This window comes from Leptosomus discolor, chromosome 3, assembly GCF_034619465.1.
Source record: "Leptosomus discolor isolate bLepDis1 chromosome 3, bLepDis1.hap2, whole genome shotgun sequence".
Lineage (NCBI taxonomy): Eukaryota > Metazoa > Chordata > Aves > Leptosomiformes > Leptosomidae > Leptosomus > Leptosomus discolor.
Genome location: NC_141393.1, coordinates 70614943 through 70641326, shown reverse-complemented (window position 1 = coordinate 70641326; position 26384 = coordinate 70614943). Strand labels below are relative to the sequence as shown.

The window sequence follows — 26384 nt, the reverse complement described above, 5'->3', positions numbered from 1 at the left end:
GGCATTCGGAATTCTGGTTGCCATTACTGTCCAAGACATGCCCAAGGCTAAGAAAGATTTTTCTTATCACAGCTGTAAACCATTGGGACAGCAGGGTCATTTAATACTAAAAAGCACCCTAAAATCTAGGCCTCAAGCTGTAAGGATTTCAGGTGCAGCTCCAGAGCTAGATTACTCCCTGCACTGGGGAAAGACCTTGCTGTATCTGACAGAAAGCTTAGCTGTGTTCACATCCAGTGTTATCACCCACTGCTCACCTGAAAGTATGCTGCAACTGCGTTGTGCTGCACACTATCCGAAAATCCCAGGTGCCTGTAAATCTGTGATTCCATCTAAGACAAGAGACCTTGTGATTGGAAGCCAGCTCCACACATCCCCTCATTAGCAATTACCACAGCAGCTTCAGATAAAGGAGAGGAGAGAATCCCCTCCTAGGTATTCAAGTTTCTTGCACTATTTCAGTGTTATCTCCTTACTGGAGCCGTCACTCAAGGAGTTTTCTTCAGCTGTAAAGACCGGCCTATTTTTTTTTTATTTTTAATTTTTTTTTTAAAACACAGGAAAGATCCTGCCTTGCATACAATCCTATGTTCTCAATATGCACCTTGATGTGCTATTCAGAAAAGCAGACCCCCAGCAATATTAAAACCAGAGTTTAATTCCGGTTTAAGGTCACAGCTGATACAGCGTCCATTGAAGCCCCCAAAACTCCATTTTGTCCTACTGGGAAGACTTGATCCCGTATACCTTGCTCCGTCCGGTATGAGACCGGAAACAAAGCGACAAATCCATGCAGGACCAGAATCAGAAACCAGCCCTGACAGCGTAACGTTGTGCACCTGTTGCTCTGACAATGGCTCTATACTGTTTTCTACGTGACTTCTGCATGAAGTCTCCTACTAGTCCACGAAGTCATTATCAAACCAGGTGTTCCTACAGTGCAAACGGACTAGTATCAAGTTACCTACAAAACCTCAGCTAAACTTTTACAAAACACAGAGCCAGTCACTAAGGAACTAACCTTGACTGGATTTTCTGTCTTCCCTTCCCTACCTTTTAAAGTCAAAGCAGATTTTTAGCTGGAAGAGTCAACATGGGTTGCCTTGCTGGTTCTATAAAACAGCGTACAGCTGTGCTTTGTATTATTTTTTGCAGTGCAGATCTACCAATGTTGTTACCTTTCCAGTTGCAGCAATCATGCTGTGCTGAGTTCCTGCTGGGATTAATCCTCTGAAAGGCTGAGTTACTTGTGCAGGTCTGCTTAGATTTTGAGCCTGCGCTTGTGGTGGCGTGTGCTGTAGTGGTGGTTGTAAAGACTGGGGTAGGGCAATAAGTGGCTGTGCTGTAGATCCAAAGTTGGGCAAAGAAATTTGTGATCCTGGCAAAGGTACTGTCACCTGGGAAAAAAAAAAAACAAAATCACCAGTAACATATACATGAAGGCCATTATTTAACTTTCTTTACTACCTCTATGATTTCAGCTATATTAAAGGTAAACTGCTTAATGAGTTCATACATTTACCCAGAGAGCTGCAAGCAAGTGAATTTAATGTTTAACCTATCTTTATAATCAGTTCTAATGGGATCTGGGTCTTTGCTTTCAAAACCAAATTTGCATGCTAGCTCCTAACTCCAACATCATTCAACATGATTTCATTGTATGAAGAAATATATTCAACTCAGAAAATAAAAGCAGAATGAAACAGCCAGTGTGGGGGAGTGGATGGGATTGTTTGCTTCAGCTATTTGGGATGAGAATGAGATTTTACTTTCCAGGAGTTCCAACAGCCAGCAGTCTGAGCTTAAAAAAACAAACAAACAAACAAACAAACAACCACCAAATGGCAGCCTGTCCTTTGCTTGCCATTAAGAGCGAGTGCTGTGGGCTGAAAACACCACAGAATGGTAGTGATAAACGTGAAAATACCACAGCAGTGACCTGACTGGCAAGAGTTATTGCATTTCCTAGTCTGACTACCAATCCACAACCTGCAAAACTATATTCTGAGTGTGACTAGAAGAATGATATGATATTGTCTAGATGTGAAAGACTTACTAGGGTTCTGCTCGGAAGGATAACAGATTAAAAGTATAAAGACAGCCAAGTTTGAACAAATTAAAAGCACTAACCCTTCTAAGAGGTTCTTAAAACTTAATTTCAAATAGACAAAATCCAATTTTTTAAGACTCTTCTAGATTCCTGTCTTTGCAACTTTTCATGTATATGAAGTAGGCTATTACAATAAACCAGTCCATCAGAAGCTTTTTTTTAAAAAAACCCACTCCACTTAAATAAAAAAAAAATTGAACCAGAAGATGTAAACTAGTGGGCAGCATCCTGTCAGAATGCTTGCACACAGCAAATTAACAGTTCTTTCACAAAAGAATTAAAAAGAACTTAAAATCACTAGAGTTATTTTGCAAACCTCCTGACCTGGCTGTCCTGTTTGCCTGTATGTCATCTATCTGCTGACTTCTCATTTGTTTTCTACACAGTAGCAGCTCTGAGGTTTCATCTCAATGAGATCTGGTGTTAATAATGAGGCTGCACTGAGCACCTGGAGTTTGTCTCTCTCTCCACCATCACTGATACTTGCCCCCATAAAGGCAGCATATGCCTCAGCCAATTAACAACATCACTGTGCCAACTAAATCTTTGCCCGTCACTGGAAAAGGAACTATTTTAGAGAAGGATGCCAGAGACAAATGATCAACATGAACCTGTAAGCCATCCAACTTCTCAGCAATCCAGTTTTTCAGTGCTGCTGCAGTAGTTCTCCTTTGCTATCAATTTTCAATTCTTGCATTTGAAAGAATTAAAGACTGTCTCAGCCTCCACCTCCACCCACACCCCACAAAAAACATCAACGACAACATGCTTTTAAGAAGAATACAATTTAGGAAATTTACCATGCCATAGTTTACCTGCTGGAGAGCACTGGGAGACTGTGCAGTGTTGTAGAAATTGCTCTGGCCAGGCTGTTGGACTTGCCCAGAGTACAGATTTGAAGCCTGAGTGAGCGTAGCTCTGGCCTAGGAAGAGAGAGACACACCATTACGTTCCGAATACTTAGGAGAGCAGTTCCGAGACAGCACGGCACATCATTCTGTATTTCAACCAGTACAGTAGAAACAAAGCGTAAGCAGCTGACGATCCGAAGGTTTCAGGTTGTGATAAAGCTCTCATTTGCAAGTGGTAGAATACCCCTTTATCGCCTACTGCAACAGAAATTAAACCTGAAGCTCCAATTAGTGACAGAAGTGCAAGCAAGAGATTATGCTAATGTACCTTTATGAAATTAGAAGAACATTCTCTTCCGAGCATCTTAAGTTTCTTGCCACCTTGACTATGATGTAATTATCACAGAGCTGGGCTTACCCCAAGCTGAGCAATACTTGATTTATTATTGCATTATCTGTATCAAACTACTGCATTTTGGAGCATTTCCTACCTGGAGAATGTGTGTATCGATAAGCTGAGAGCCTCCCAGTCCCGAAGCCTGACTGAGTTGATGTTCGTACAAAATAGGAATAGGTTGTGTATTGGAAGTCTGTTGGAACGCCAGGCTTGACTGCGCCTTCGCAAGCTCCTGGTGTTGTACTGCTGGGAAGTTGTGTAAGGCTGTTCCAGACAGAACTACTGGAGATGGCTGAGACAAACCACTTTGCATAAATGCTTGCTGGGATCTGCAAGAGATTGAAGCATTATACATAAAAATGAAGACAGACTTCAACAATGAGCCACCAAAAAAGAACAACACTGGTTATATTCTTTAAGTGGAATTAGAATGCTTAGCTCCATCGAACAGATTTTCACCCGAAAAAGGTAGATTTTCCTATTTACTCTGCACACAACAAAATAATAGATGCTACTGAAGGCCACAGGAAAAAATGACTAGGCTTTTTATTAAAATCTTAAAAGTACACTTAGCTATTCAGATGTGTGTGCTAAAATAGTTTTTGCATAAAACTTAACTGCAATATACAGAAGCTACCAGTTCTCAGTTAGCCATAAACGGCTTTGTTGTCTTGACTTCACAGATCTCCATAGCCCAACTTTTAATACAGGTTAAATCACTGGATGCTGACAATTGTAGCTTCCAAATGAATGTCTTGGATTCAAAATAGTAACAGACAGACATCACAGACTTTAATTTTAACTAGATATTCGATTGCCTTGTCATCAGCATGGGGAAACTGCAGTTTAAAGACAGACCAAAACCAGTACAGCGAAGGACGTTTTAGTCCATCAGAAGCATTTATCCAAACACTTCCATTAAGAGCCAGCTGAACAGCCACCTTCAGACTGAAGAACCAGAATTTTTAAATAAATGCCTGATGTAAAAACACTTCTCACTTTACCACTTGGGCAGTATGTAGCAGCACAGAAGGCTATTAACGGCACTGGTCCCGTTAACCTGTTAGCATAGTGGTCATGTGCTTGCCTGACAGAACACCCGGGTTAGCTTTGCTCTGCACCTGTCCTAATTGTATAAACATTCTTATAGTTGCACTCTGAGTACTGGAGAAACTTTTCCAGAATGTATGCAGAAGACTGTCTTCAGTGTGGCCAAAAACATTTTCACAAGCTTTTTTTTTTAAAAAAAACGGTAACATGTACATCTCAAACCTTATCCTCCTCTGCACCTTTAAAGATGTGGGAAAAGTATTCATACTCTTATAAAGAGCACAACCCAAAACTCCATTAACACCGGGTTTGTGCATGACCAGATCAGCCAGAAGCATTTATTTAATCTAGACCGCATGCCAGACTGATTGTGTTTCTGCAACTAGCCGACTGTTTCCAACAATTTTTGTCAGCTGTGGCAGGACAAGCAGTATTTGGTCCAAAGTCAGCCAAGCACAAAGTCAGGACACACGCATAGTCAATTAAACCTTCTGTGGCTTCAGCTTTCTACATTGCAACAAGCATGTTTTTCTACAGCACATGCAAAGCCCTGTAATTAAATTTCCAAAGAAACTTTCTCCAAGTGAAACTAACAAAATTTGTCAGAATCATACACTGTGAGTCAGTTTTGATAGGCACTGCAAGAAAGCTACGAAAAGGCTTACAGTGGAACATTGGCTATCAATGCCATTTGAGAGATATTTGTCTTCCTATTATCTTTTGCAGCAAACAGAAAACTTTTATTTTAAAACATAACCTGCTATCCCCGATGCATCTGAAATTTAGTTTCTAACACCTATAGGGTTCAAACTATGATTTCAAAGTGTTTCAAGACTCCAATGCTTGTTTGATCAGAAAACATACAAATTACTGAACTAAAAGGGACAGACTCCCCTTTTTCTGTTCTCTTAGAATGAAAGACTGATGTTTTCAGCTTTTTAGCCTAGATTCCTAAAGATACAAATATCACACAATTTTTGAACCCATGATTTCACAACTGCACCTGCACATGCAGACTAGCGACACAATCTGCATACAGAGTTGTCAGCTGGACAAATAGGCAGAAGAGATTTTGGGCAAGACAGGGAGATGAGGCAGCTATTGAGCACAGAACACAGCTCTGCAGGGAAGCAAATTCTATAACTTCTGCCCCTAGGAAAACAATGACATTTGCATACACTACCTACCTATAAGGTTGTAAGGAGGAGTTGAACAACTCTTGCGCTTGTGAAACAGCTGGTGCTGCTCCTAAACTTAGCTGAGCTTGATGCTGTCCTTGCAGAGGTGCATAGATGGGGATGGGGATCTGCTGAACTGAAGCAGGCTGAATAAAAAAGGAATCATTAAATATCCAAGGACAAAAGTCACATAGAAAAGCTACAGTTAAATGGTTGCCAGGATTTGTATAACACAAAAAGTAAACAAAGAGTATCAAATCCCAAGGCTGCAGGCAGAGCTGGTATTGCTCCCATTCAGAAAATTACTTTCTAGTTGAATTTTACACTTTTCCTTGCAAATAACCAGCAGAACTGAACCGATCATTTAGATTTGCATACAGAACAACTGCCCAAGATTGCATACAATTTTGTACTACAAATGTTGAGAAGCCTGCACTAACATGGCCACACAAGCACCTCCTGTGAATATGTACTTTTACATAAAGTATATTTTTGAGTGAAGCCTTATTCTGTCAACTTTCATAACAAATGCTTTCATTCTCAGGAACAGTAGAGATCAAACACCACCCGCATGCACCAGAATAAAACAGCAAGGGCAGACATGACCTCATTTTTGCAGTCTTTAGTCCCACTCTCCCCTGCACCCATTACCTCATTAGTACAGCTTTAACAGAAATATGGACAGGGAGGTGAAAAAAAAAAAATCCCCAAATACCTGAGAAAGCCCTGGTTGAAAGCCTTGCTGTTGGGCCAGAGAAGGTGGTGCCAAACGTGCATGTTGGGTATTGAATAGATGACTTGTATCCATATAAAAAGCCGGGATTTGAGCTGTAGTACCTCAGGAAGAGCAACACAATTAGTACCTGATTCCAAACAACTCCCTGCTAGAAGCGTTTTCATCAAGAGTTAAGAGATGCAGCCGCCATCAGTACTTCCCAGTGTGACAGCTACCAGAGACACTGGGAGAATTAACAGAACTGAACAGCTGGCTGCCTAATGAGCTTTGGTATCTTTTCCAATTCACCCCCAGAATCTATCAGTCTTGCATATGCATCTTCAGTTGCATGTAACACATTATGGCCAAAAGAGGTGTTTGGGTGAAGGACAGGGAAGAACATGCTATACTGTCCTGCAATTTAGTTAACTATATGTAGGGTTTTCTTTAAAGAAAAATGCCGTGATTCTAAACTATTGTAGCTTTTCAAGAAATCAAGACTAAGTAAGTCTTGGTTTTAAATATTGATTTAAAATTCTGCAGCAGAAAAATGGTCAAGAGATTCAAACTTGCTTTCCTCAACAAGCTAACAACACAGCATTATCTTTATACTTACTGGTAGAAACTTGCGTATTTAGAGTAAAACACAATTAGTGAGTATTTGCTTACAGAATGCTCTCCATCATTCTGTCTTCACTGCAGATAAAACCAGAACTGAATTCAACTCTCCACCTTCAGAACTCCAAACAAGCAGACACGTGGCTTCTCACCCACAAACACTATTACCTGCTGCAGACTGAGACACGTAGACCTGGGGACTTTGCTGTTGCTGGGCAATGAGGGATGGCATGCAGCTCAGCTGGGAAAAGTGACTGGCAGAAGCTAGGCTGCTTGTCTGCAACTGCTGTGGTTTCACTTTACATATATTAGGAGGGTCTGAGGTGCTTGCAGTCTTTGTACTCAGTGAAGAGGTTGTGTATGTTCCAGCTCCTAGGAGGAGAGAAGCAAGTGACACATCATAAAACAGCCAAAGATATTTCAAAGTCTCATCTTTCAGTAGTCAAAGTTCTGGGACAGCTATGCAAGCACAGCCACAACTGCTGAAGAACCCTGAAACCTAATGCAGCTGTTTCCATCAGTATAAGATGGACAAGGAGGACAATTCTGTTAAGCTCATATAGGAAGCACTGCAACCATAACACATCTCCCTTCTCAAGTATAGGAGCACATAAAAATACCAAGTAGACATCTTGGTTAGTTATGCAACAAAATATTGCAAGGTATGGTGGTTGTACCTCTCATGGCTGAGAGATGGGCTCCAAAAGATAGGTCTTTTTCAGGCACTTCAGCTGGGATTTGGGCATACAGTCTAATACTCCAGGGTGTGTAGAAATAACCAGATACAGCATCTTTTATCTGCTGCAAAGAACCAAGGTGGAAACCAGCACCATTTGTGAAAGGCAGCTGGACATTAGCTCTGCCTAGTGCAAAGGGGTTTTGGTATGATCAGTTGAAGCTTTGACTTCAAAAGCAACAGCACAAATGAAAGTAAGACTGCAATTAGCTGGCTATCAGAACTACCATCTGCTCCAAAATCTACTTGCCTGCCTTCATTCAGCTGAACAAAATGAAACTGATAAGGCAGTCAAGAGAAGTTTACCTCCTCTTTCAAGTCCATAATCAAAGAGATGCCTTCTTAATACTCTTTTCAGCTGAAGTAAAACAGGTGAAGCATCTCCTTGTTAATTAAAGGTATTTGGGAAGCTGCTGTTCAGATCCAACATTTCATACTAGCACAAAAGCTCTGTCAGCTTTACATTAAAGATAATCCCAAACGGAATCTAATGTCTTGAAAAACATAACCAAGGAACAATACAACAGGATACTATGATCTTGACATCTGGTACCTGATAGCGAAGTTGTCGGTGTAACTGAGGCCACAGGAATAGGAGGCATTGATGCACTAGAGAAAGAGCTGTAAGTACCGCTGCTTGGCCCAGCGTTGTTACTGCTGCTGCTGCTACTGCCACTGCCACCAGCAATGGGAGATGCTGCTGAGGTCACTGGTGAACTCTTCTCCCCCATGTTTGGGGAATTCTCCCACGCTTTGCGTGCAGACTCCATCTATTTAAAAGAAAACAGATTTCCTCATCTATTAGGAAGTTTCAACTAGTCAAACAGTCTTCCTCTTTTAACAGTTCTTTTTAGTTCAAAAGGCAATTCAGGCTTCATGCGAGCCTCTTAAAAAAGTCACCATAATCGTGCAACTCTGTTCATGCAAGAAGCATACAGCCTTAAGTTGGAGCTTCTGATCTGTTCCAACTGCACACGTGCACAGTTCATCATCTTAACATTCAATGCTCAAAAGAGAATTCACTCACACTAATTTGGCTTGGTTTTGTTTGATGTGAAGAGCAAAAGACACAGTGAGCAAAAGAAAGGCAAAAACCCCTCTAAATATTTCCATTAAGTCCTTTACTTACAAGTTATTTGGGCCATTTAAATGAAACAGCCACTTGCTTTCTTGGTAAATCATCCACTTTGAGTGACCACTAGAAACACCTAATGCACACTTCAGTAAACAGGAGAGTAGTCAAGTTCAGATTTCCAAAGCAACTGCTGTTCAGAAGGACTCGCAAGCTGACGCAGCTTGTGCACACTGCTTTACATTAATGCTAAAAATGCTTCATGCTCCACTACTTCTATAATAATTATGAGTTTAAGTCTTGCACAGCAAGGAAGATGAAACTTCAATTTAAATATTTTTTATACACAATTATCTTCCACCAAAAGTGGAAAGAACTATTGTTTTACTGCACCCAATAACAATCTAATTATCGCTACATCAGGCATGCAACGCCAAATCTGAACTGAGACACTTTTGAGGGACTACTGAAAAGGAAGTATTAATGTTTAGACTGTGCTCACTAATTTAAGGTTCAAATACAGTCCATGGACTTGTCTACAACCTTCAGCTGTCCCCAGCTGAAACAAAGATTTTGCTAGCAGAGCTGGATGCCATAGGCTGAAATGGCTCATCAGGTGACTGTAAGCTTCTCCAGGCCAGGTGCTCTCTTTAATGGTAAAGGGGTAAATACATACTCACCAACAAATCTGACCTCACTGCCTGGATCAACAGAGCTCCCTAACTGGGACTTGCAGTCTCTGAAAGTCATACTTTCAATCTACCCTGTTTTACGCTAGTTAGGAGCAGACCAAAGATGACTTAGGTTATTTGTCTAGATGCTTCAGAAGTGAAAGAAAGATAAAAAAGCAAAGCAATATCGAAAGAAATGGGTAATAGGCGATCAACACACCCCCATGTGGAAAGAGGAGTTCTGTACTCCTCAGGAGAGTAAATGGGAAGGTGGGAAATTTTGCTAACATCTGGAGGTAAGTTGCCTATTTTAATTTTTGAGACCATCTTCCCCAGCAATCATTCTCAGTTTTCCCTCCATATTTTCCTCCAAATTGGTTCTTATTCTTGCAGACAGGGCACATTTCAAAATTTATCATTAATCTGGAAAGGATTTGCTTAAGGTGGAGTACAGGTAAGACTACAAGCTCCTTTCTGAACACCACAGTCTCTGGTAAGACAGGGTAATGGTCTTGTACTGCATTGGTATTAAGAGAAAGTGAAGAAGCATCTGTGAATGCCTGAATAGAGAAGATGTAGGAGCTTCTACTATGTTCAATTACATTCATGATGTCCTGGAGAAACTACTGATAGCAGAAGCTAGAGTACATACTGCATTTTGTCTTCCATTTTCCAATCTGCAATAAAGGGCATACACCAGAGTCCTGAGTTTTCTAACAGCTTTGCTTTATAGAGAGTTCCTTAAGAATCTCCAACATCTTAAGCCAGAATAAGATGCAAAAGAGACTAGTACTGTAGGAGTGCCTATGCAGCACCATCTACAGACCAGACGGGAAGGAGTATAAGGCTCTAAATTAAGCGAGGCTGGGGAAAGCACTGTAATTTCACTGCTCAGTTATGGGAAGAGGAGAGCACAAGCTAGAGATTACAGTTGCTTGAGGCTTCTCTTCACCCTTGACCCACTGGGGCCTTCACATTGCAATAATGGTCCAGCACATATTACCCAAATACCAATGTGCATATCCTTCAGTATGCCAAAGTTTAAGTGATCAGAAAAGGCAAGCTGAAACGTGCCAGATTCTGGACCAGATGCCTACGCAGGAATTTTAGATGGAAACTCAGATCATGGAAGAGGGCCAGGCAGCTCAGTTTAAGATTGCTTTGGACTTTCTTTTGCTCAGCTCTTTAGCTACCAATAGCCCTATCAGCTAAGTCCTTAAGAGCATGTCTGCCTTAGTAAAGCTGTCTTTAGCAAAGTTACTACAGGGAAACAAGATATCTCAACAAGCCTTCCCATGTGAGCACCTTATACCTAAACCCTGGTAGAACGATGCCAAGAAATGGGAGCAACTGTGGCTGAGTCCCCCTGCCAAGTCTCCTCATAGACAGTTTTCCGTGATAGGGGATGGAGGAAAAGGGAAGTGCAATGATTACTCCTTTATGGAGGCAGAGCCTGGAGATTTTGTTCTTTTAAGAGAAGGAAGGAAATGCTTTTCCTCTCTGCTGCTCCAAAAGTATCATTTAAGAGAAGCAAGGATTATACTGAAGAGGATGACATAAAGAGCAGCTCTGCTCTGTCGGGACCAGAAGACCTGTTGTGATAGTCTCAGTTCATGCTTCAAAACAAGCTTGTTGCCTTCAGCATTTGTAAAAAAGGAACTAGAGCTCCAGTGGCTGGAATAGTGAAATTAGAGACAAAACTCCTTCCAAATGCCTTTCCATTCAGATTTTGGTCGGAGTGTTCTTCAAGAAAGCCTCGAACCATGGATCTTTGATATATTTTGTTAGCACACATCCAAGATCTATCAGCCATTGAAAAAGCAATCAAATCACCGACACCAGAACAGCAGAAAAAGAAACTGCAGGATGAATGACACAAACACCACAGTTTGCTCTGTAACTGAGCAGTGTCACATTCTTTGCAGCATCATGCTATAGTAACATGCCTACCTGTATTACAAGTGAATCAGATATCCAGCTGCTAAACAGTTAGAGACTGCTACTTTAGAAAAACGCATTCAGGCGCCAGAAAGTCAGATTACGGTAACTTATTACATAAGAATGCAACAGAAAACCAGATTTTTGTTAAATTATTTGTCCCTCTCCAGCCCTCTCCCCATTTTTGCTGGACTATTGTTTTAAAATGATGTTATATTTTTTCAGGAAATAAGTGTTAACAAAGAAAAAGCAAAGATTTAACAAGAGATCATTAATAACTATCATGTAGAGAACACGAGCAAGCAGCTGTCAAACCATGCCAGTGAGATGCAAGTCTCACTGGGATTGACAAGCAAGTTTCTCCAAAGTGTTAGTTCTGCACCCAATCCCTAGTTTCACCTCTTTTTCTAAAAATTTAGACAAACTAAGTTCAAACATCTTTCCTTAATACTAAAAGCAGCAACAGTATTTCTACTGGTTGTCACCTGCAGTCACAATCACAAAGCAGATCTAGGACACCAAAAAAAAAAAAAAAGACCAAAAACTTCTACAGATACAGTAGCAAAGCTAGAGACCAACTCTATGTTAGTGAGTTATACAATGCACACAGTCCAAAATCCAACAAAATGGGAAAACACCACTCAAAATACTCTACACACTGGCTCTACACTGGATAGCAGAAAAAGGAACATATATAACACAACAAAGCATGTTCTGACTAGCTGATCAAACTGCCCTTCAGACACCAACACACACCTATATTTCATTATTTAGAGCTTTAGCCATCCAACTCAAAACCACATTATCACTGCACCAAAATCTTACAGCTAAGAAGAAATCAAGCTCGGCTTACCAAGCAACTCCTTACAGCCTTTAATACCAAACCAGGCAACTTACTTTAAGCTAAACTCTCAAAAAAACCTCAGTCAGATTCTGATGGTTTGTCATGAACACTATGGTACAATGCTAAAGTGCTAGCTAGGATCTTTTTTTTCAGGGCAGTGGGAGCCAAGATTGGTTGAGATGCCAAGTGTTAATGCAAAACGGGGTTAGATATTTATAATTTAAATGCATCCTTTGATAGTCTTTTGTTTCAGCCATCCGTTTATATGCAAAAGCAGTTCAGCAGAGGAAACAAAGGAAGGCTCTAAAAAAACGTTTCACCAGCAAGTTCTCCATTAACTTTTTCCCCTGCATGCAAGAAAATGACCCTTAGAGGGATGTGGTACATACCTTGAGGGTGAGGTCGACGGTAGCGGGAGAAACTGGAGTTAGGCTGGAGCTCTGTTGTAGAGTCTCCCTCCTAGGGAGGGGAAGGGTGTGGGGCAGGGGCACCTGAAAGGCAGGCAACACACATCACATTCTAACTACGTCTACTACAAAAGCCCCAGAAAAGCAAAGCTCAAGCTTTATTAAGTGAGCTACAATTTCTTCAAGGCTTGAGCATTTGGCAGGGAGACTTTGATAAAATACGGTGAAAATTTGGTAGGCAGGGGAAGGCCATTCAGCAGGTGCTGAGATGCTTCTCATCTTTAAGAGGCTGAAGACTAAGGTTCTAAAGTGTCTTCTGCATAAACAAATACCAATTTTCTGCTTTGGGATTTACTTTAAAGCACCATTTCAGTTTACTGATAAGCAAAAATTCTTCCCAAGCCAAGTTTGTCCCCTTTTGTACCAATACAGTACATGGGGCTTCATGACCTTGAGTTCTGTGATGCAGTTTCTGAAAAGAGGAAGTTATAAACCTCCAAAGTCGCAGGACCATGAATCAAACCAAACAAGATTTGCCATCCAATAACTGAATTCAGTTATCTTCTCTTTCAAAAGATGAAAGATGTGAAACTTAAGGAAATAAACTTGACATAATGCTATTGCTATCTTTGCCCAAGAAAACACTGATGGGATTTCCTAGAAGTTTTAAATGAAATGTATCAAAAAATCCTGCAGTTGCCAGTCTATTACTTCTAACCACTTCTTTCTCCATTCAGAGCACAGCTAATGGACTTCTGCTGGATGAGATGAGGCTAATCCAAAAGACACAGATACTGAAGCTTTAAAGCAGGTGATAGCACAGATCCTTTGTGGCCAGGAGCCCCTATTTCCTGTGTTGGAAATCCAACTCCAACCGGCACAGGGGAGCATACACTAACGTCATTAACACAAACGAATTCAATCTTCCACACGAACCACCAAAGGCACAAAGCACAACACCACCAGAAAATCCAGCAGAAGAGTAAGTTCAACCAGTATTGCTTCAAAATTGCATTACAGGATGCTGCAGTAAGCTGGAAAAGCATTTCTTAGATGGAATTCACAAGACATCTTCATAAAAACCTGAGATTGTACTGTATGATTCTTTCGTCCCCCAATCAACAAGTAACTCAAGTCTGAGCTAATTCTATTTCTGCTACTCAAACAACAAAAATCACAAGATCCAAGTTCCCTGACATCCCAGCACACTCAAGACAAACTTGATTTTGCTACAAGTCACAATCCAGCTGTCCTCTCAGTTGCTACACCACACTCAGTCAGGATCGCTGGCTTTAGGTGCGCTGCAAACATCTCATCTCCACAGGAACTGAACAACTGAAAGCCTGCTGCCTGCTTTCACAAACTGTTAAGCTGCTTCCTTTACATGCAGTTGCTGTGATTTCAGGCTACAGTTCAAAACTGGTTTGTAAAAGCCTTTCTTTAAACTCAACTACAGAATTCTGCTACTGGTACCAGCTGCAAGTCCCAACGGCTGCTGAGAGCACACTCCCTCATTATGCCTAACTGCTTTTTTTAGAATTGTCCTTAGAAACATCTTCTCCACTTTCTGTGCTCTTTAGCTCATTGTGGTTGTTCAAAAGGCAAGAAAATACCTGAAGAACTCCAGAACAAATACTAATCAAACCAAATGTCCTTCAGAGTAAGATTACTGGATAACGCACAGCTAGTTAACATGAAAGAAACCCTAGTGAGTTGTTTACTGAAGGCACTATTTTGTGCTTTAAAGAAGTGTGAAAATATTTTCTTGTCTTCAAAGTCAAGATGATCACTGCAATAGACTTACGTTCGTCACCAAAGTCTCCTCCATTTTTGTACTGCTAGTGGCCACTGTGTTAGGATGAGAAGAAGGTGTAGTGTAGTCTGTTACAGACTCCTGTGAAGAAAAATAATTCCATTAAAATATCTCCCTTACCTAAATTAGATTTAAAGTTCTTGGACAGATGTTGGCCTTTCTACAGGAGGAGGAGTTCACCAAGCAACAGAAGATTAGAATTTCACACCAGTTTTTTTCTTAGAAGGGATGTTCAGCAATCCTTGTTGCTGAATTGCTACTGAGGTCAGAAAAATTTTGTGAGATTACAGTTTGCCTCATGACCTCACAATGGGCATCTGGAGACAAGTTAAAATAATTTGTAAAGCAAGAATATACAGAACAGTGTACTGCCTGGGCACTAGACATACTGAACTATGGTGGTGTAACCAATTACCATTTGTCACCCAAGATGCTTTCGCCACCTGTAGGCCCTTTTAGCCTATTTAAGAAGTAAAATATATTAGCTGAAAGCTTTCTGTAGCTTTAAATAAAGAAATTTCTTGGGTAAACATATGACAAGTAAGGGATGGTTGCAATTTGCAATTTTCTTTCCTTTAAGTTTTGTCTCTGAAAGTCTCAAGACTCAGTTTGTCTGGATGGTGAAGTGATTTCAAGGAAGAAAAGACTTAAGACTGAAGCTTATTTGTCACAGTTAAGTGGACCTTAATGTCCTCAACGAACAAGGTTCACTTTCATGGACTGCCAGTGACTATTGCAGTTGTAGGTATACACTGCCTTATAAAAGTGTCTCGTTGATAACACTGCCAGCTCTCTAGAAAATTACCTATGATGAACAAAAAAAGCACTGGTACTTCTGTGAAGCCACGTTGAGCACTTTTTTTTTAGGTCTTGTCACTGGATATCTACTGAGCATATTCTGGATGGGCAAACAGGTGTTATCAGCACCTCACCCAGAGACTTTGTTAGATAAACAGCGTGATCCTGAATTAGCAAAGATCCACTCTCCAGCAAGCACCAGAAAGACTGCAAACTCCAAACTTCTACATGTCTGAAGCCCAGAAAAGGCTCTACCATTTTTATGGAACCAAACACCAAGAAGAAATTGAAGGACAAATTAGCAGCAGGACTGTTGACGAGTGCCTGGACTTGCCAGCACATAATGATTTTGAAGGCACAAACCACATAATGAGTGTTTAATTGCATCCAACTGGTATGATGATAAGCTATTTAAAAAGTGCACACTCAATTTACTCCTCAAGCCTATGGCAATGCCTCCTAAAAGAGCAATTAAAGCATCAAGATACTAACTGGCAAATAACAAAGAATCTTCATTAAAAGGATGAAATCATTTTGGTAAAGGACTAGGACAACACACTAAACCGTAACAGGCAAGAGGACACAATGCGCACATTGACTTATTTTTGTATTTATGAAGGAAATGAGAGAATTATTTTCTCCATTTAGTTATTTCCTTTACTTGTTAAGCTGGTGAAATATGAGATATACAATGTTTCCCACAATCTGAACTACCAAACCGCAAGTTGCACATTTATATTTGATTTTAACAGGCAACCTTAATTTGGGTAGAATAAAGGAAGCACACAAGGCTGCTTTAATCACAAGGTCCTTCTAATGAAGTCATTAATTGGCTTCTTGGTTTTTAAAGATGCTTTACTGCACAAGAAAGGAAGTTTTTAATACAGCTTTATTAAAATGCCTTCAATGTTCGGATGCAAATTTTACAAAGTCTCAGAACTAAAATTCCTTACAAAAAAAAAATTAGATCAAGACTATTGCTAGCTTTCTCGCTTTGGAAACTTACAGCATGAAAATGCTTTTTAACTAGAATTAAAACCAAACCACCGTATCAACTCTGGTGCCCTTAGAAGTATACATGCAATGCTGAACCATCCTACAAGGATGAGCTACATGCTGAACAGCAGGTAAGACAATGCTTTAGCCATAAGAAAACAAACTCCACAAACTGTAGGTTAACCACCATCCTTCATTTACTGGTACATTAAATAAATAGGAATCTGTTAGATACAGCTTATTACCATAAACTTTCGTAATTCAATTAAAAAGTGATCCTTCTGTACAACTGTTTTACTGAAGAAACTGCTTACTTTATTACAAACAAGTAACAGTAATAATGGCAAGAGTGAAAAGCTGTACACACCTTCTTGGAGTTATCTATACCTGAAGAAAAAGAACAGGCAAACTTTTTATAACTGCCTACTTTGCTCAAAAAAGAAGAGATCACAAAACCTGAAGTGAATTTATGAACAAAAGGACAAGGCAGACCTCAGAGCTGACCTTGCTATAAAGGATCAGGGTATTATATTGGATTAATTAGCTATTTGTTTCTGATTTACGTAAGTCACCCAAACCAGACAGCCTGTCAGATACTTTAAATTTATTCTCAAGTACAGCCTGTGCAAACATTTCATTGCCAGGTCCACAACTAGACATTGATAATTCCTGCGATTTGAAAGCTTCAAAGCTTTAGAGATGGTAGGGTAGGGAAAGGCAAGGGGTATGGTGTTTTATCCAATTCAGAGACATACACAGATTGCCTTTACTCCAAAAAATACTGCAAAACTCAAGAGAAACAGCTGCAATTGCTTCGAAGCATCATACTCCTATTTTAAACTAAAACATCTCACCAGTATGAGTTGATTTAGATTTATACAGTTTCTAAGGTAAAAGTCTTGTAAGATTAAATGCACATGCTCTTATTAAGACATCTGTTTTGGGATGGACAGGGTACTCTTACAAAGTTTCTGCTCCTGAAGGAGGACAGCTGGCTTGACTTTTACAGGCATTTAAATCGCCAAACACGCTAAAGAAAGTGTGCATCCCTGGAAGCTGAGCAGCAGTGTCCAAGAAGGATGTTAAACAGTGTCAAAAGAGAAATCACTTCAACACCTGACATTGAAACAACAGATTAAAGATGTCATCACTTCTTCCCTCATTAGTGAGCAATGGAAAGAGTACAAAGACAAGAGAAAGCAGTTGCAATACAAATCAGTACATGATCTCCAAGGCCGGAGCAGTATTTGAACTCATTTAAAAGCCACTTTAAAAAGTAGCAAGACTGGTTTGTTCCTGCAAAATCTAGATAAAGATTATCTTATACAGTAAATCTGCAGGTTGTTGGTTCAACTTCCATAGAATTAAATATAAAATATGACCACCCCTTTCTTAGGAAAAAAACAAACGAACACACACTCACTGATGCCCCAGGAACTACTCATGACAAAGGAATTCAAAAGCAAACCTGTAACTGTTGAGACAGGAATATTTAGGCCTATTATTAAATGCCTCTATTAGCAACCCCTTAATGAGGGCACTATTAGGAATTTTAATATACAGCACAGTTTCCTTTCACTCCAGTTTTCCCTTCAGAAGACAGAAGCTTGGCGCCTCAATGCCATGGTAATTCAAAGAACCTTGTCAACCCATGTTTAACTAAGGCCAGAAAGGCACAAAATCCAGGCTTCCCTTTCAAAGATCTCAGACTTTAAAAATACGATTGTAGAGAGGAAATTATGCTGATTTTAGAAGAGCTACTCTACATCGAGTTAGCCTGGAGTAATTGACAAAGATGTGTTTCCTATATTCTGTATGTGGCTTCAAAGAAGCATCTCCTCTTATCTTGAGCTCTGGTCACAGAAGCTTGAAAGAGTGAGAAAGTACATGACACAAACAGCCTTCTTACCAAATACCTGAACAAGCTCAGTGTTTACAGCTCTACACTTCTGACTGCATACAAGAAAGGGACTTTATCCATTTCTGATACCAACATAAAGCATTCGCATCTACTTACAAGACGGAAACTGCCAGGAAGGATGAAAAATCCCAACACTGAATTTTCTTACGTATTTGCCATTCCACTCAAAAATCAAGTTTGCAGCTACCGTATCAGACACAAATATCCTCCTTAACTGTAACAACACTTCACTGAGACAGCATCTCCTGCTTGCATGACACCTTGTCAAAAAACTGCTAAAACTGAAAATTGTCTTTTTTTTTTTTCCCAGTTGCAGATAAGATAAATTGTGAGTGATCTGCATTTCATATTCTTCAACTATTAATGTAACTTTTGCAGAGGATCAGTTTACCTAAATGGCATCAGAAAATCTCTGCTTAAGACTGGGAAAAGGAAGATTAAGACAGCATGCAACAAACTCGAGTCTAAACTCACAAAACTGCTTTACAAACATACAAGACATAATGCTGCTGTAGCGAGGGCAGTCCCCACATGGTGCTCAGGCAAAAAGGAGAGCACCTCTGTGGATGTTTTTCAGCCAGTGCTATGGATGCACCAGAGCTAAGAACAGAGCTGTAGAGCAATGAATCCTGACAGGAATTCACCGTCTCACTGTTGAGCAGTTATACAGAAGACAGGGAAGTTCCAGGCAGACAACTGTGATGAGTCCTCAACATCCTGAAGGAGTTCTGCAAGGGAAACCTTGACAATATCCAAGCCAACAGGAGCTGACATAGCTTTAGGTAAACTGAATGAGCCTTATCTGATGCTTTAGCACATTCCTACTTTAGAGATTTCTTTTTTCACAGAACAGCACTTAATTCACAGCTGCTGGTCATCCAGGCACTCAACCAACAATGCACACACTACTTCACTCCAGTTCTCTGCTGAAAGGCAAGCAGTCATCTTGTACATATCACATGTATCTGAGGTTACAGAATCTGCCTGTATCAGACTCCAGTGCCACTCTCCGCAGCAAGGCTCAGGACAGTTTTCACATTCATAAGGCAGCAAAAAAGTTTAAAACCTTCCAAGTTGATCTCTGTACAGGGCTATAACAAACAGTATGTCTCTGTACCACTTCTGGAGAACTGTTTAACTCAAGCAGTACCGGTGTGTTTTGTATCTGCTATTGAGTGGGCTCTGCTGTCCAGGTAACTATCACCAGCAGGCAACCAAGTGTCAATTACATCATTCTAATCCTATTTTACATACAGTGCTCAGTATTTTGTCAATATTTTTCTTACCTTTGTGTTTGTACCAAACTCTGGAGCAGACACAGATATCATCGTTCCTATTTCCGTGCTCAGTTCACTTGCAGCTTTGGTTTCCTTTGTAGTGACAGGTTCTGGACTTCTGACAGAGGTGGGAGATGGCTTCTCCTGTCCCTCAGGCTCTCCCTGTTGGGCATCCTTCACCTTCCTGTTCTTTAAAGAACGCTCTTTCCCAATAGGACCAGGTTTATACTCTTTGTTTTCTACTGGACTCAAGTCTGGAAGCTAAGTTAGTGTTAACTTGTCAGTTATGTCTTCCCCCCCATGTCCTATTCCACAAGAATACTCTAACATGCTTAAAATAATTTTATTTAAATCTAGCAAAGCTTTCCTGAAGGGTAAGCATTTTCTAACAGATAAATCATTTGAGGCTAAGTTAGCAATGCAGACATAAAATGCATTCATTTTGAATATCAGGAAACTAAACCATTGTTTTCAAGCAATACATGTTTTATGTGAAGTGGTAGAGTTCAACTAAAATAAGATCTAGTTAAAACCTACAGAAAGTTAGCTTGACTTTCCTTACAAGAAAAGCACAAAAAAGTATAGAAGCCACAAGACTTCGTATACAAGCAGGTTATTTTAATTTTCAGAGAATCAGGATTTTACAGGCCCCCAGGAAACTAGAACAGAAGACCGCCTTCATTTGAAGGTATCTTGATGTATGGATGTTGGCAGCATTTCTCCCTAGGAATTGAGCACTAAGAGGATATGCAGAAAAAATACCTACATGCAGGTGTCGCCTTATATTGAGGCCACCATGGCTGGAATAACTGCTGCAATTCAGTAGTTCCTTTTTGTGCAGCTGAATTAAAGCAGAATGAAGGGCCTCAGGGAAATCTGAATGCTCTGCTGTTTAAACAGCCATATCTTTTCTGGCTGAGACTGTATTCATCCCATTTCACTACAGAGCAGCACAAAAAAGTCCTTAAAAGCAGTCCTTAAAATCCTATTCCTTAAGCTTTGAAAAGACAGTAGCTGCTAGTATTGTCTCTATAAATACAAAGCAGTTGTTTTAGGAATAGATGAAGACTTACAATACAATGCCTTTGGGCTTTGGGGAAGCTGGAGTTTCCCAAAGGTATCTGGTACCCTCAGGAGGCCAGCAGAGACCAGCTTTCAGAGGGAAGGAAGAAAACAACGGTAGAAGCAGATGCCTGAGCTCTGCAATGCAGCAACCAGGAACATCAGACCCACCCCACCTCAAATACTTTTTGCTCTAACGGTTTATAGAGGCAGAAATCCCTCCAGACACTTTAAGGTCCCACTTGGAAAGCTAAATTGCTTTGTTTCAAGTACGGTCCACTTACATTGCCCATATTACTTCAACAATACTAACCACCAATCCTGAACATAAGTTTGCGTAAGTTTGTATTTAGGCTTCATAGCAAACAATAACACCACTGGGGTGGTGGATATGTAGGAACTGTTTGCTTGTCATTTTGGTTTTGGTTGGTTTCGTGGGTTTTTTTTTTTTTGGTTGTTTTTTTTTTTTTTAAACCAAGTCAGTTAAATAATTACAGCCCTCTGATTCAGAAGAGCACACAAAAATGTTAATCTCCAATGAATTTATCATTTAGTCACACATTTGTCTTTCAACAAAATCTACAGGAGTGTTGATCGCTATAACCAAACAGAAGAAAGGACCTTTCTGCACAGTGTAAAGTAGACACACTCTACATATATTTATTTAATTTTGGAGTTCAGTACCCTTAAGCAATTTCATGGGACAGTTTTGGGCATGCTGCTAGTGTATCTGAGATACAAGTTTTGAATGTGCTGGTTTAATACAATTCATGAGCAGTATTAACTACTACATATTACTCTGCTGTAGGGGTTTTACATTTTGCAATAAAAACCATGAACTGCAGCATACCCACTGAGTGCCTCATGTACCAGAAGTTAAATTCACTCTACATGGAACCGCACTTTCAGATTTCAGCTTTTTTTTTTTGGAAAAACCCACAAACAACACAAACAAACACCTGGTCTTCTAGAAAATGGCTTAATTACACCAAGGACTGCTGCCAAATCTCAGACATCAAGAGGGACTGAAACAGCTGGTTCTATAAGTCACCAGCCAAGTGTTATCTGCTGTAACCACCTCTTTCTGGGAGTAAGAAGCTAGTGCCGAGTGCTAGCAATGCACAGGTAAGTATGCACTGGACATAGAAATAACAGGAAAGAACATTTCATTAACATGAAAGATCACTAAGTGTAATCTAAATGACAGAAGAAGAAAGTATTACTCCTTATGAATAGTAACAACGGAAATACAAAATGACGATTGAATGGAGCCCCTAAATCTCTGGAGGGCAAATACACGTTTTTTAAATTGAGGTAAGTTTGATGACCTATCCAGTCTTCCTACACTAGTTGAAAAAAAAAAAATATTACCCAGACATCCATACATTTGAATTTGAGACTTCAAATCAGCGACTCTAACATTTCTCCCCTTCCTCAAAATACTTTTCCTGCAACTTGGATTACTCATCCTGGTAATCTGGCTACAAAACTAAGCAGGGCACCATACATGATTTAGAAGGGGGCAAGGCAGGAAGAGCTACTGGAACTGGAGATATAGCCAGGGCAGAAACAGAATGCCTGCCTCAAAACAGCTCTCAAAGCCTGAGCAAAGTAAGCTCAAGAGAAAACCAAAATCCCCAAACAGAAAACAAGTCCAAAACACTCCACCACATCCACAGTTTCCCATCAAAGCAAATCCGTAATCCCACCCCTGCTCTAGCCACATCCCTCATTCCAAACACAGAACTAATGGACATGCTCTACTGGGCTAGGATGCCGTTTATTTAGACTTCCTTCTTGAACTGAATTCCCCATCATCTCTCCAAGAACCAACTTGTTGACTTTTTCAGGAAATATAAAAGGGGAATGCAATTTTTCTAGGTCTAGTCCTAACCGAATGAATATTCTCTTCCACTATTTGTAACCTCTTTGTAGCTTAACTTCTTTAAGTTTAACCGTTTGTACCGAAGATACGACCTTTTACCTTTTGTGCTTTGATGGGTCCAGCCCGAGGCTGTTTCTGTCTTTGCTCTTTTGGTTCTGGTAGCTTGTCAGTGGACTTCTCAGAAAGTACAGGTCCAACTTCATTGTCACTGCCACTGGAAGCCGGAGCTCCAAACTGAATAGTTTCTATACCAAGATCGACTCCACCTTCTTGCCCAGGCTTCGTCCCCTAGTTAGAAGGTAAACGTTTAATGCATTTCAAAAGATTTCTAGATCAGTACAATGCCATTGCTTCAGAGAAGGTAAACGTTTAATGCATTTCAAAAGATTTCTAGATCAGTACAATGCCATTGCTTCAGAAAAGGTAAACGTTTAATGCATTTCAAAAGATTTCTAGATCAGTACAATGCCATTGCTTCAGAAAAGGTAAACGTTTAATGCATTTCAAAAGATTTCTAGATCAGTACAATGCCATTGCTTCAGAAAAGGTAAACGTTTAATGCATTTCAAAAGATTTCTAGATCAGTACAATGCCATTGCTTCAGAAAAGAGCACAGAATATGCTCAGCTGAAAACCACTTCTGCCAGCAAAAGCATTATTTGTGACTGCATCAGATTTGCAAGAGTAAACAATATATGAATATACACTTCCTCCTCCTCAAGTTCCTACTGATTATATTAAGCTCAAGAGTAAGGAAAAAAAAGGCAGTGAAGAAATACGTGAACAAGATCAAGATGATGAGCTATTAGAGAAGGGGAGAGGGACAACTGCAATATCAAAATGTCCAAATTCAGGTTCACAACATTCTCCTGAAAGTTCAAAAATTCATGTCCAATTCAAGAGGAACAATAAGAAATTAAAAGATTTCCAGATCTCCTTATGCAGTTGAAACGGTCTAAGAGAGTTATGTCACATTCTTGCAGTTTAAAACAATGAAGTCAATACCAAAAAAGCCCAAGAAAACAAAACTACAGGACTTTAAACATAAAACTTTGGGCTATGCAAATTCCATAGGATAAGTAGAGCTAATACAGTCAGAAAGCACCTACTGCGTTTTGTATCTCTGATTTAAAAAGGGACATTCAGTTCCTTGGAGACATCCTGTTTCTGTCTGCATTACTGAACTGTACACAAGTGTTCACATGCAAACTAGGCAATATTTTTACTTCAAAAATGCACTGAATAACAGCTGTCAATAGAATCTGTGAACAGCCGAGTTTTTACGAAGCAAACAGTTTTTCCACGCTGCAATCATAAAAGCATTAGCCTCTATCCTGTGTTTCTGTACTTCTGACTTCACGGAATTCTACACATACTAGTTTAAGTATGTGCATGCCTGAATGAATGGATAATGTGTACCCAATCCCAATGAGATATGAGTTGGGTAAACTTCACATAGAGCTTCTCTTCTTCCCTTCATTCTTACCTCTGGAGACGTAGCTGAACCAAAAGATGTCAAAGGCTTGTTCCAAGCACTGACTGAAGGTGGCTGAGGTGGGCTAATGGGTCCCACTGACAATTAAGAAAAGAGAGTTAAACCCTCCTGCCAATGTTGCTAAATGCATTCGACTAAAGTTATCAACTGATGAAGAATTCAATTACAGACATCTTGACTAAAGCTTTGATTAAGAAACTGTTAATCTATTCAGCAGTTAACAATATGCTATTTAGCAGCTTTCAGGTCGGGCAATCATCATGTTTGGAAGCATGACCAAGCCCAACAAAACAGAGATTCCTGAAGAGAGCAACAGCTGCTTATTCATAGTGAATGAAGAACATGACAACAAACGTAAAATGCTGAGTAATATCATACTGCAAACATCTCTGTTCAGAGGTATTCGTAGGTTACAACACTGCACTTGGGAATGCCGCCCTCTATTCCCTGTGCAAAATACATTTCCAGGAACAAATAAGACCTCAGAGAACTAGCAATCAGCATTGTCTACAATGCTTGCCCTCCGCCCCAAATCCAAAAGACAACACTTACACTTTTTGGAGATGTCGTTTAGAACTGCTGTAGGAGGCACCTTGTTTTCCCACAATTCAGTTCCTAGACCATTGTGAGCCTGGGTGTTTTGCAGAACTTTGCCTGACACGGTGTATTCTGTGCTGGCTGTCCCTCCCGAAGCCTGGTTTTGTGGCTGAGCAGAAGTCTGCGGCTGGCCTGGAGCCTGTGCTGTACATGGAGGCTGTGCCTGAGCTTGTGCCTGCTGTGCAGCTGCAGCTGCTGCCTGCTGCTGTTTTTTGGCAAATCTGGGTGGGAGCTTGGAATTCTGACCTCGGCCTTTTTCACTTGATCCTTTTTTGGTCCAAACCTGTAAGCAGAAGTCAATTTTATTCTTACGGCTGATAGTCTGCATGGACCAATCGTACATTGTGTACCAGCAAAAAGCAAACTGGTTAAGCCAGTCTTAAATACCCCAACAAAAACTTCTTTAAGCACAGGAACAATGATTTATTTCTCATGCATTTTCCTCTTGAAGCAATACTATAAATCTTTATAACAGTATGAAAAATTGTGTTTCCAGTCTGCCAGTTCCACCTGCCTGACAGCGCCCAATCGGTAAGTACGGAATCCTAAGATGACTACGTGAAAATTAATTTCATTTACCAATTCTGAACAACTTAATAAACTATTTAATTATTTTATAAGGTGAAAAAATAGCTTATTTGGAATGAAGATTCTGCACACTTAACATTCTTAGTACTGCAAGGAACTCTTTCCCATTATAAATCCTGCTCCTGTACCTGCACTGTCTGTTCTTCCTTCTTTCTGCGCTCCTCATCTTGCAAGCGTTTTTGTTGCTTCTTAGACACCACTTCTGTGAAACCATCATCATTCAAGTTAGATTGGGAGTCTTCAACTACTGTCACTTCAGGGTGATCATCAATGATCACAACACCTATAGAAAAAGGAAAGGTATAGACGCTGCTGTTTTAACAGCTTCAGATGCAGCGCACCAAGCCAAAAACTGCTTTAGAGTGGAAGCAATTTCCCCACAGACACTGACGGTGGCCCTGATTAAAGGTAAGCTTCTGCTTGCCAAGTGCTTTGCTGCTGAGTCTGAAGTCAAGGAGTTAATCTTCCAGAATTGAAAAACTGGAGGTTCCTGTACCAGAGTCTCCAAGAAATAAGAACTAAAACATAACAATGAACAGCCTTCCCCAATAGCAGCTGTAAGCTTATCAGTGATACACCTTTGCTATGAAGGTTAAGCAAATTATTAGTATGGTGGAAAATGGTCTGAGTGACAGAGTTACGATTAGGTGATAGAGCAAAACTGTTCTTATCTATACATAAAAACATACAATGCAACGAGATTTGCCACCTTTTAGAGGCATGCACATTGTCAATTAGATATGACAAAGGTAGCAATACTCAAGTACACAATTACTCTGGTGCTTAAAAAAAAAAATCACCTTTCCTTTTTTGTAAGTTTTCAAACATCCAGCTCTTTATGCAGGAAAACTAGCAGGATTACAAATTCTTTTTAGCATATTATCAATACATACTTGCATAATTATTAAGATCAAATTGAGACAAGGCATCCACTTTTTCCTTAGGCTTCTTCGGACCAGCCTTCGGTTCTTCTCTCTTTTTGCCACTTGCATCCTTGGTGCTCTTTTGTCCTGCAGCAGTAGCACCTCCATCCTCCTGATGTAAAGAGTTGCTGTTGGTGGGATCAACACCAGGGACAGTTGCTGTCTGTTCTTCAAATGGCCTATATCAGAAAAAAATTCGGAAAATTAATGACCAGCCACACAGAACACTCAGGAGCTAGCAATCTAATGCAGATCATATCATAGGACTACAAGTGTCTACTGTGCAACTTCTTAGTAGGTTCTAGACTCCTCAATGAGTAGAAGCTTAACAGCAAAAGTTGTTTTGGCGACATATCAAATGCCCTGCTGCCAGAAGGAATCACGCTAAAAAAAAAGGCATAATTAAGGCCAACTCTGGTCTATGTAGTTAGAGACACCAACA

General features: G+C 40.1%; 1 protein-coding gene across 4 annotated transcripts in view; it reads right to left on the bottom strand.

Moving 5' to 3' along the window:
• Positions 1 to 26384, bottom strand: part of PRRC2C (proline rich coiled-coil 2C) — a 56870-nt gene that overhangs the window by 8207 nt on the left and 22279 nt on the right. For 2 of the 4 annotated variants that reach the window (XM_086463454.1, XM_086463457.1), the window contains exons 16-30: positions 25913 to 26121; positions 25148 to 25302; positions 24387 to 24714; positions 23826 to 23911; positions 22439 to 22627; positions 19402 to 19653; positions 14392 to 14481; positions 12570 to 12671; positions 8209 to 8425; positions 7088 to 7291; positions 6302 to 6423; positions 5596 to 5732; positions 3453 to 3687; positions 2926 to 3033; positions 1179 to 1397 (exon numbers count right to left, since the gene is read on the bottom strand). In XM_086463454.1, the coding sequence (XP_086319580.1) occupies positions 1179 to 1397; positions 2926 to 3033; positions 3453 to 3687; positions 5596 to 5732; positions 6302 to 6423; positions 7088 to 7291; positions 8209 to 8425; positions 12570 to 12671; positions 14392 to 14481; positions 19402 to 19653; positions 22439 to 22627; positions 23826 to 23911; positions 24387 to 24714; positions 25148 to 25302; positions 25913 to 26121 (2653 nt within the window). Of the gene's footprint in view, positions 1 to 257; positions 333 to 1178; positions 1398 to 2910; positions 3034 to 3452; positions 3688 to 5595; positions 5733 to 6301; positions 6424 to 7087; positions 7292 to 8208; positions 8426 to 12569; positions 12672 to 14391; positions 14482 to 19401; positions 19654 to 22438; positions 22628 to 23825; positions 23912 to 24386; positions 24715 to 25147; positions 25303 to 25912; positions 26122 to 26384 lie in introns of all 4 variants that reach the window. The other 2 variants (XM_086463456.1, XM_086463455.1) reach the window with 2 other exon arrangements.